Source organism: Electrona antarctica (assembly GCF_951216825.1).
Source record: "Electrona antarctica genome assembly, chromosome: 18".
NCBI lineage: Eukaryota > Metazoa > Chordata > Actinopteri > Myctophiformes > Myctophidae > Electrona > Electrona antarctica.
The window spans coordinates 13,105,867-13,118,149 of NC_136799.1; the positions used below are offsets into that span (position 1 = coordinate 13,105,867).

At 41.7% G+C, this 12,283-nt stretch overlaps 1 protein-coding gene across 1 annotated transcript in view; it reads right to left on the reverse strand.

Moving 5' to 3' along the window:
- The window catches only part of LOC306942867 (myelin transcription factor 1-like protein), a gene marked incomplete at its 5' end in the record, with an annotated part of 89,226 nt that overhangs the window by 824 nt on the left and 76,119 nt on the right, over nt 1-12,283 (reverse strand). Inside the window, 4 exons of the mRNA XM_079529015.1 lie at nt 6,309-6,374; nt 9,076-9,219; nt 9,800-9,903; nt 11,104-11,195. Coding sequence (XP_079385141.1) covers nt 6,309-6,374; nt 9,076-9,219; nt 9,800-9,903; nt 11,104-11,195 — 406 coding nt within the window. The remainder of the gene's footprint in view (nt 1-6,308; nt 6,375-9,075; nt 9,220-9,799; nt 9,904-11,103; nt 11,196-12,283) is intronic.

A 12,283-nucleotide genomic window follows, 5' to 3' on the forward strand; every position in this document is an offset into this window, starting at 1 on the left:
GGGGGTCCCCAAATTATTTAAAAAAAAAAGAAAAAAAAAAGGATTTATTTTTAAATTTTATTTTCACTTTTTTTCAAAAATAGCAGATCTACAAGCTCGTAGCGCGCCACTCGGTGGCGCGCTATGAGCTTGTAGATCTGCTATTTTTCAATAGCTAAATTATAACAATGCTTAAAACACCAAAAGGGGTTCCTGCCCAAAATGGTTTAAGGTTATTGTAGCAGTCAATTTATATTGGGGGTCGGGAGGGGGCGGGGCGGGGGTCCCGAGACATTGCCAAAGCATTTCCGGGGGTCCCCGGCCAAAAACGTTGAGAACCCCTGCCATAATTGACCTGTAAGGTTGCACTTGGTTCCATTTGTACACACAGTGACTCTCAGACTTACTCTCAGAGTAATCTCTGAAGACAGATTTTCAATTTGCAGTGAAAATCTCTCAGCATGATCGCTGGATAGTTGAATTGTAGAGCTCCTAGTGGGCGGGCCCTTGAGCAGGAAGCAGACGGAAAGTAGCATAAAGGGGAGGGTCCATACCTCATTTCCTGTTATTGTGGCATTGAAACAAGCTTGGCCACAGAGGGTAAAAAAGGGGCTTTTTTTGTTTGTTTGTTTGTTTGTTTGTTTGTTTGTATACTGAATTTGTTCCCAGAATGCTCTGTTACTGTATAGTATTACCGTAACACTACAGATTTCACTGTGTACTGAGAATGCTATCAGAAAGAAAGAAAACAAACAAACAAAAGCAGGTTCATCCAATTGTTTTAGATAACAGGCCTATATGATATTGAAACAATCTTTTATTGACATTATTTCATTGTCATTATTAACCGCCCGGCATCCCTATTTTATTAATGTCATTAAACCATATAAAAAAGTGAAAATAGCAGATCTACAGTATAGCAGATCTAGCCGCAATTTGCAACACTAGATTTAGTTTTATAATGGGTTGTTGCAAGACCCTCCATTGACAGCCCATTCATCCAAGTAGAAAAGTCTGATCTGATTGTATTAAACAACGTTAAACTCACCAACATTGCAGATGTTAAGGCAAGCTTGAATTATCCTCTTTCAATCAGCAAAGTGTTTGTTTCATAAAAATCCACTGTAGACATGTTATAAGCTACTTTCTGCTAAGAAATTCCACTTTTTCTAAGTGTTCGAGTTTGGAAGCGCTTGTTTCGAATTTGCACATAAATAATGCAGGAAGCAGCAGCACAATGCGTTAATGAAAACGAAACACTCCAGCACTCTTGACATAAAGTAGCTCATAATATGTCTATGGCGGAGTTGGATTAAACAAACAGTTTGCAGATAGAAAGAGGATAATTCAAGCTTTCCGTACAGGTGGCCTTACAGCTGCAGTTGGTGAGTTTAATGTTGCAAATCAGACATTTCAATTTGGATGAATGGGCTGCTTTTCAGTTTTGTTTATTCAAGATTTCAGGGTGTAAATCAAATAATGTACTTATATGTACAATATATGTGGAAGAAAATAATAATATAACTACATATAAATGTCATATGACCACTATAATATAAAATAATAGGCACACATATAAATATGCAAAATAGTGTGGTATATAAAACATAAGAAATTGTATTGTATTGAGACGATTCAACCCATTATAAAACAAATCTAGTGTTGCAAATTGCGGCTATAGCAGATCTACACATTGTGAGCTTGTAGATCATCTTTGGCTTTTTAAAAATGTTGAAAGTATGAAATAGGGCTTTAGTGGTTAAAGCGGCACTATGTACCTTTTTAAATGAATATGTACAGTACAGTATGTTAATACAATATAACTTGTACAATTGTGGTGGTTGTATTTTGTCTCCCTGCTCTTCTATTGAGATACAGTATTTAGATCGTGTCAAAGGCCATGTCTCACCTACAGTTGGGTGCCACCGATATTGTCCCTTATCATTTGACCCATTTAGGCCTGACCTAATTTTTTTTTTAAATCCTTCTAAATCCTCCAGTTTTCTGAAATAAATATTTTCACGATTTTTCAAAAATAGCAGACCTACAAGCTCGTAGCGCGCCACTCGGTGGCGCGCTATGAGCTTGTAGATCTGCTATTTTTCAATAGCTAAATTATAACATAATGTTTAAAACACCAAAAGGGGTTCCCGCCCAAAATGGGTTAACTGTCCTTTTGCGCAGATCACGCAAACCTCAGCAAAAAGAAAAGGACAATATCGATGGCCTCCAACTGTATAGACACAGGATCTGACACAGATTTTGACCTTCTGATGGCCAAGATTCAACGTATCCCCTGAGGAAGCAGGGCAGGCTCTATCAGCTCAATGGTAAAAAATGTCAGCACTTGCACAGGAACCCGGGTTCAATTCCGGGATAGAAGAGGAAAGTTACATAGTGGAAAAGGAGCCTTTACAAATAGATTGAATGGGCGTAAGGTTATGTCAATATTGAAGAGAAAATCACACCCATGTGAAGTGAGGGGCGCTCTTGTCATCGTACAAATTTACGTCATATTTTGCGGACATTTGACCTAATTTCTCCTTTCATTGTCAATGGTAAATATGAGACGTGTGGTGACAAGATTTACGTCATATTTGGCGGACATTTGACCCAATTTCTCCTTTCATTGTCGGGGCGGCGGTGGCTCAGGTAGTGGAGCAGATTACTGAAACGATCGTTCACTTGATCATACAAGCACCAAATTTGGCACACAAGTGCTTCAGAACCTACTCTCTCAGAAAAGTACGTTGTCCACTTGAAAAAACAAAATGGCCACCATTTCTCAAGATGGCCGCCTTTCAAAATGGTTTTAAACAGTGTTTGAACTATAGTTTGATTGAATAATCTTATTGTGATGGCCTATACATCAAAATGTATGTTTCTGAGTATGAGAAATCCAATTCTGCATTTAGCAAATCAAAATTATTGAATATTATGATGATAAGTCAATATTCCATAAGAATCTTTCACTTGGTGGTACAAGCACCAAATTTGGCACACATGATGTCCAGGATGTATTTCTATGAAAAGCACCTTATCCAGCTGAAAATCCAAGATGGCTGCCAGTATTCAAGATGGCCGCCTCGTCAAATGCAAGAAATGTGTTAATGATCCAATCAAAATGAAAGTATTCTGACTGTAAGAACTTAATGGTGTTGGAATTGAATTCCAATATGGCCGCAAGTTTGCAAGATGCAGTTATTACGTGACTCAAAATTAGCGTTTTCGGAAGCTGTATGATCATAGATATTGTTGAAGGGCAACATCATTCGTTGATCATGCATTGAAATGCTGTGATCAAGCTCTATTGGTTTGTAATTTTGTATATAAGAGTGATGTCAAAGCACAACCAGGACACACTGGTGACATCACTGCTGTGAGACTCTGCATGGGGTTCAGTGTCGGCTTGTAGCGTAGCTGTAGTTGTGGTTTAATAACTGTTGTAGTGTACTCACTGTAGTTTGTTGTATACTTTAGTGTCCTAAATGCTAATTAGCCCCTGTATATATCTCCACTAGAAGTTTAGTTAGTTGTAGTATTGTAGTTAGATAGCCGCACCTGAATTGACAAGATGTGCCAGTGTGGGAGAGCTGAGACAAGGGTAAGGGGGCTTCAGTTACCTGGATGGTGTACAGATCGCACAGGACTTAAATGGCACTGGATGAACGGTCGGGCTAGGTGTAGGTCACCAGATGCTTGAACGTAGATCAAGGTTCAAGGTTGGACTTTATTGTTACATCTTATGTACAGGTATATAAGAGTAAAACTTATTTTTCTTTGGCTTCCTTACAATGACAATGCAGCGGCATAGATAGCATAATATTCAAACAACAAAAAACACAGCAAGCACAGCAAAACAAAGGGAAGAGTGCTAGAAAAATAGAGTGCTATAAAAATAGTAACATATGTACATGTTTCCCTGTAGTAGCAAAGTTAGGTAAACTCGCCCCTGGTTCTTATCAGTTCGTTCATGTATCTGATTGTTTGGGGAAAGAAGCTTATTTGCAGTCTATTTCCAGTGGCTTCGAGACTGCGAAAACGTTTTCCATGTGGTAGCATCTCAAACAGTCTGCGGTTGGGATGGCTTGGGTCCCTCATAATTCCACGACGAGCTTTGCTGACACAACGATCGTCATACAGGGCTTCGATGGGGGGGGGGGGGGGGGGATCACATCCGCTGCACTGCACTCTTTGCATTTTTGCGTGTCCTTCACCAGGATCATTCTGAATTTCAGCTGCTCTCTTAGTGGAACACTGGAGTTTCAGTTGCTAAACATTTGCCCGACAATTTTGGTGATACTTTGTACTGTTTTGCCTCAATGTATCCTCACTGCCACCTCCATCATCCAATCTGGATGAGTCTAACATGATGGGCAACAGGTGTATTGCCTGAAATACGGGGAGACTTCAACTCCTCTTTCGTATCTGTTTGACACTTCCTCCAATCAGTTTTAGTAGCGGAACATCTTGTGTTAAAGGCCGAGGGATATATCCTTTTACCACCCAACCGTACAAAACATCAAAGCACATTGAAATATGGGATGCATCTAGGTTCAAGCATCTGGTGCCCTACACCTAGCCCGACCATTCATCCAGTGCAAGTCCTGTGCGATCTGTACACCATCCAGGTAACTGAATCCCTGTTACCCTTGTCTCAGCTCTCCCACGCTGACACATCCTGTCAATTCAGGTGCGGCTATCAACTACAATGCTACAACTAACTAAACATCTATTTGAGATATACAGTATACAGGGGCTTATTAGATAGCATTTAGGACACTAAAGTATACTACAAACTACAGTGAGTATACGACTACAACAGTTAGTAAACCACAACTACAGCTACGTTACAAGCCGACACTGAACCCCATGCGGAGTCTCACAGCAGTGATGTCACCAGTGTGTCCTGGTTGTGCTTTGACATCACTCTTATATACAAAATTACAAACCAATAGAGCTTGATCACAGAATTTCAATGAATGGTGATGTTGCCCTTCAACAATATCTGTGATCAGACAGCTTCCGAAAATGCAAATTTGGAGTTGCGTAATAGCCCCCATCTTGAAAACTGGCGGCCATATTGGAATTAAATTGACACCATCAGAATACATTCATTTTGATGTTTGGATCAATGTGTGGATCACACATTTCTGTTCACTAAAGTTCTACTTATTAATTTGACGAGGTGGCCATCTTGAAAACTGGTCGGCCATCTTGGATTTTCAGATGGAAAACATACTTTTCCTAGAAAGTACATCCTGGACATCAATTGTGCCAAATCTGGTGCTTGTACCACCACATGAAGGATTATTATGGAATATGGACTTAATCTGCCCCACTTTATCGTTTAATTCCCATTGTATCATCATAATATTAAATAATTTTGATGTTCTAAATGCAGAATTGGATTTCTCATACTCAGAAACATATATTTTGATGTATAGGCCATCACAATAGGATTTTATAGCTCAATATAACTCAAACACTGTTTAAAACCACCTCGAATGGCGGCCATCTTGAAAAATGGTGTCCATTTTGTTTTTTCAAGTGGACAACGTACTTTTCTGAGAGAGTAGGTTCCGAAGCACTTGTGTGCCAATTTTGGTGCTTGTATGATCAAGTGAACGATTCTTATGATATATTGACTTAATCTGCTCCACTAAGGGGTAGAGTCTCCGGATGGAAACCGCAAGGTCGCCAGTTCGAACCCGGGCTCCCCCAGAGTTAGTGTTGAAGTGTCCTTGAGCAAGACACTGAACCCCTAATTGCTCCCGATGTGCTGGTTGGTACCTTGCATGGTTTCCGCTGCCATCGGTGTATGAATGGGTGAATGTAATGCACAATCTATGTAAAGCGCCTTGGATAAAGGCGCTATATAAATGCACCATTTACCATTTACCATTTATTGTCAATGGCAAATATTGAGACGTGTGGGGACAAAAGCTGTATATAAGAGGGGCTAGGCCCCTCAAAAATCACACCCGTGTGAAGTGAGGGGCGCTCTTATCTTCGTATATCATCATACTGTACATCATATCATTCCGGCCAATCAGAATTTGCGTCACCTCACCTTTGTTTGTGATACGCATCGTTTGTGTTTACACAAACACTCAAAATTGTTCATTCATTGTCAATGGCATTGAATGTTTGTGTTAGGACAAAAGTTGGGTTACATACACTAAAAGCTGGATATAGGAGGGGTTATCACCCCTCAAAAATAAAATGACACATGGTCACATGAACAGTATTGCAGACAGACATATAAACAAAGACACAAAACAAAATGTATTATTACAGTAAGAAAAGTAAGAAAAACATGTTCTTACTCGTTGGTGCATCTGTAAGCAGCTGTTATTTCTAATGGGAGGAGCCTCTTTGTGTGTCAGGGGTTTCTGCAGAAGGGAAAGGTGGCGAAACACAACTATTAACTGACATGGAGGAATATCATATTAAATACACACAGAGCTGTTATTCCATAATATAGACACTAGGGGGCAGTATTTGATAAACAGACACAGGGAAGCTAAAAGCTGGGCAAACAGTAGCACTCTAGAGCCCAAACTTAAGGTGGCCTTACACTAGCCGATAATCGGGCATTTTTGACGCTCGGGGGGTGCCCGACCGCTCAAAGCGCCATCAGGATCGGCCCGATCAACATCAAGAATGTTTGATATTTGCTCTGCCCCGCTCCGATTATCCTGTAGTGTGTGGTGCTATCAGATTTCAGATTGAAAAAAATCGGCTAGTGTAAGGCCACCTTTAGAGTATATACTCTAAGAGCCCAAACCACAGCTCTAGGCCTAGGGCCTACATTTGCATCCAACTTACAGAATCAGAATGCCACATTTAAGCAATCTAAATGCAAGTATTTTTAAAATTATGTTTATAATATATATTATTATATTTGAAATATCTATTGGAAAGGCAGTTTTCCCTAGAAATCACTTGTTTTTGAGCCATGGGACTAGTGAGGACTTTCCTTCATTGTCAAGGATTATGGAGGTTTGCATTTTTCACTATGAGAGAATAGTGTCTACAGGAAGTGACATTAAGGGATAGCATTGTGACGGCTAAGATAGGAGCAAAATTGACATGGGAAAGAAACAGCTTTGTACAGTAATGTATAGAAAAAAGTAGAGATGCACGATATTGAAATTATGATCACAGATTATTTCCAGGGTCATATCGGCCGAAATATTACATTATTATGTTATATTTATATTGAACTCATTGCTCTTTTTTATTTTGTGAAAGTAGATGGTAAACCCTCCCCACTAACAGCTGATGCCCTTAAGGGAGACAGAGACAGGCAGACTGGGCGGCAGTGGCTCAGGGGTAGAGTGGCCGGTAGAGAGGCCAGATGGGAAGGTGAGGTTCCCAGTTCGATCCCGGGCACCCCTAGAGTTAGTGTCGAAGTGTCCTTGAGCAAGACGCTGAACCTCTAATTGCTCCGATGTGCAGGTTGGTGCCTTGCATGGTTTCCTCCGCCATCGGTGTATGAATGTGTGTGTGAATTCAGTGAATGTAATGCACAATCTATGTAAAGCGATTTGGATAAAAATGCCCCATTTACACATTGTCACATTATTATTGCGTCATCAATATCGGTGAAAATAATCTGGATTATTTTTAGATATGCTACCGATTATATCGTGCATCTCTAGAAAAAAGCTATCCGAGGTTCTTTCATATAGTATGCATTAGATTACATAACATTAAATAGATTTTCATTTCCACCAAAACATCCTGTAATGAGAGTCAAAATGGTGATGAGATCACACCACATTGTTGAATCAGTTGTAATTACTGACTGTATGACTTCTGCATCCGTTTTTGCACTCCTTGAATGCATTGCCATACCATTGTGACTCTCCACATTTCCAATCCATAAAAAAAAGCCTCTCATTTCTCAACTCCCCCTTACAGCTTGGAAAGACAAGCACCGCTCTACATTTTAGTCTAAGCATGCAGAATAGGCTTTGGTTAAGTACACAAATAACTCAATTAGCTCATAAAATATTAGATTTCGGCTTAGTTCTGTAACCACTCAAACCCTCTATATTTAGCAAACTAAGGGCAGTATTATGCGTGTCTTAAACAGCATTGACCACGCCTCCAGGTCTTAAGTTAAGTAATAAGACCTGGTACTTAAGACACGCATAATACTGCCCTAATACTTAGATAACCGGGTCGTATCTGCGCGGTATTTTTTCCCCTTCTGCACCAAATCTCTTCACAGACAATTGCCTTCGGTCACAGATCTCCACCTACTGATACGTAGGGGGGGGGGGGGGGGAATCTAAATTCAATGAATGGGCACATTGGACGCCAGAGAAAACTAGCGGTAACAAATCTATGCTCACTGCTTTGAAAACCAATCCGCAATGTGAAGGAACACCCTAAAGTCTTTGCATCGGTTATGTGACGTTATATTTTTGAATGGTTTCCACACAGTTTTAAACCCACATCACTGAATTTAGATATCACCATGTTATCAGTAGAGGTCGGAGATCTCTTATCCGATGTGTCTGGCACACGCAAGACTACTACGCTGAAGATAGCCCGACCTACAAGCTCTCGACGGGTCGTGTTTCTTCAACACGTTGTGACCTTGTAGATCTGATATCAGCCATTCTATTTTGAATGTTTCCCCCCCGAGTAGAGCAAAAAAGGGGGAGTCCCGCACACTTTCGTCACTTACCAAAAGAAAGTATAGTTTTAATGAAGATACAACGTTTCGGTCGCTCTGACCTTCATCAGTTGCTTCATCTGATGCTTGATGAAGTTCCAAGCGACCGAAAAGTATCTGCATTCAAAAACTATACTTTTTTGTAAGTGAAGACTCTGGACTCCCCTTTTTTGCTTTCCTCAAGGTCATTATGCCGACGCACCTGTCCAATTTAGTAGGTGTGCAAACGGACTTTTTGTACTAAGAAATAGGGATGCTATTAGCCTGGTTAACCACTCCCCCTTGAATGCATTTCATTCAACTCACAGATGAAATGTTTTGAAGGGGGAGTGGTTAACCAGGCTAGGATGCTATAGGGTTCAAGTGGGTAACTTGCCAGCTTGCCGTGTCCTGGTGGCCCTTACCATATGAGGGAGCTGGACATTAGCTAAAGTGTTTATCAGTGACTGGCTGAGGTGGGCCAGCTCATGCAGGAGAGAGTCATTTTGCTGTTCAATCACCTTGTTTTCACCCTCTATGGACTTCAGGTTGGACTCCATTGTGGTGATCTGAGGACAGGGTTGTTTGGGGGGAAAAGCACAGCGTTATATTATATTTATGTATAACGTTTGCAAATATATTCAAATGCACAGAGGCACAGAGGCACAGAGGCACACACACACACACACACACACACACACACACACACACACACACACACACACACACACACACACACACACACACACACACACACACACACACACACACACACACACACACACACACACACACACACACACACACACACACACACACACACACACACACACACACACACACACACACACGGCATGGGCTAATATTTTATATCATTGCTGTCGGGCAGAAACCTCTTATCTCCATATTCAAAGTTTTTGTGTATTTGTTTCTACTTGAGACGATATCATGATATTGACATGACAAGAAGGCTATTTTCACAATATCAGTGGGACCGGTGCTCCATATTAATCCCCCCCCCCCCCCAAGCCTTTTGCACATGTGCGCCTACACACAAAAACATCATTGTGAACACACACGTTGAACGTGTTTTTGTGTCTTTAGGAAAAGAAAACATGTTTTCAAGCATCGCATTGGTTTTGACTGTACCTGCGTTCTAAGTTTGATCATGTCTGCTTCCACTTGTGAATTCGATTCACTTAAATCTTTGATTTCTTCATCCAGCTGTTTGATTTCTTCTTCATGCTCCAGCCCTGGAGGGGAGGAAGGGAACGCCATCAATAATGTATGAGTACCAGCCCTCGTCTATTTCCAACACCATCAACTACGATTTCTTCTTCACGTTAGGGAACCGAAACAGGTCTGAAGTAATACGCAACAAAGATATCCGAGTCAACGCCTTCGTAGAATTATTTGACCGATTGGCTGCGTTTTAGCTGATTAAAACTGAAAAACGCATTTTGATCCCTGCACACAAACGTCATCATAGTCTCTGGTATAGTGCTGTGTTTCTCAAACCTTTCAGGTCGAGAGGCAAAAGATGAGACACTTTTAATGCCATTTGTCTAAACGGTCGCGTGAGCGGCGCCGCCGCCATGATGCCTCAGAATTATTTAGGCTAACTAATTTCAGCATAACAGTGCAGCGCAGCAAAACAGTGCGTAGACTTGCATGAGAAAAGAGCACACCCGCTGATTTAATGGGTAACAGTAACATATTTGAGTCTCAGTCGAGTCACCCCCACGCAGACTACCGCGGACCCCCGCGCCGACCTCGGTCCATTTGTACAGTCTCAAAGTTTATTGTTATAAAGGGTAATTTGGTAAGTTGTTGGTAATTTGGTTCCATTTGTAGTAGGCTAAGGCTACACTGTCACAGTTACAGAGTCACCTGGACAGATCTGTGTGTGTGTTTCCACACACACAGACAGATATTTACATTTCATATCACAATTCTGGATTTTGGAGGCAGCCGCTGGTAATTAACTGATAATTGATCAGTTCTTGTTTTAATGTAGGAAAAGAAAATGTGATTTTTATACGAGTCCTGACCCATAAAGATTGGTCCGTGACCCACAAATGGGTCCCGACCCACTGTTTGTGAAACGGTGGTATAGTCTACCCAAGGAGGGAAGCTAAAGTCCACAGCGAACAGTCCTCTGCCCTAATTACTACTGGCTAGCATCGGATCCATTCAGCATGTCTGTGATTACTGCCAAGCAATTGCAGCCTTTTCCTTTCAGGCTGGTGTTTCCCTGTCCAACACTCATTATTTAGATCTCAGCTCTGATTGGCTGTTTATTTCAAATTTGGGCACCTATACTCGGGAGCCCACGCTGTCCTGATTGGCACATTATCTGAGAACTGGAATTCCGCTCTGTGTCTGGTGTTCTTTTTGTTGTTGTTGTTGATTGGTTGGCATTGTGTGTGTGACTGGATGTATGCATGTCGTACCGTTGGAGTGCTGCTGCTTTATTGTTAGCATGTCCATCCCGGAGAGCCTGGCTTTCCTCATGGCGGAGGTGGCGCGCGGACAGCCCGACAGACTGCATGGTGGCACAGAGAAGAGAAGGGACACCATTGTTTTAGTGCATTCTGGTGTCCTCACGACCCAATGCATCCGTGGTCAACTCCAGGAGATTAGTAATAGTGGATTGTCATGGCAATATAGAAAGCAAAAACCACCGCTTCAATGTCGCTGTCTTTACTCTTTACACATAACAGTGACATCCACAGTGGGAATTGAACCGCATAGACCCTATAACAAAGCTATTCTGGGCATGTCATATTAAATGGTACATATATATAGCACCTTTATCTAAGGCGCTTTACATAGATTGTGCATTACATTCACCCATTCACACACACATTCATACACCGATGGTTGGCGGAAACCATGCAAGGCACCAACCAGCACATCAGGAGCAATTAGGGGTTCAGTGTCTTGCCCAAGGACACTTCGACACTAACTCTGGGGGAGCCCGGGTTCGAACTGGCAACCTTGCAGTTACCATCCAGCCACTCTACCCCTGAGCCTCCACCGCCCGGTCATATTACAACCCGGTCTCACCCAAACACGGTGTAATAACACAGATTGGCAATTCCGTACATACACTACTAGAAAACCCCAAAATCCGTATACATATTACAGTGAAATCCTCCCCATAGACTGTGATGGAGGGGCGCCGTCTCTCTACCGAACTTGAGCCACGAGAGACACCACCGCACGCACGTGCTAAAGCGTGCAAGTTGCCGTGTCGAACTCAGCCCCCGTCCGAGTTGTAACCCAATAGCACAGAATCGTGAATAATGTCAAAATAATGTTTTCTAGTAGTGTATGTACGGAATTGCCAATCTGTGTTATTTCACCGTGTTTGGGTGAGATCGGGCTGCATATTTAGGCGACGTGAAAATATTTGTGAACATTTGGTGAAAATAGCCGATCTACAAGCTCACAAGCCTGTAGATCGGCTATATTCGGTGTGTAGAGGAAAAGAAGGAAGGGTAGGGACGTATATAGGGTTTTAGTTAAATTAACACTCTGCATTTCACTGTGCAGGCTTGGCATACGAGTGCTAATTAATCACTGATATTACGCCTCATCAATCCTTGCCAGTTCCAGACTCGTGCAGAG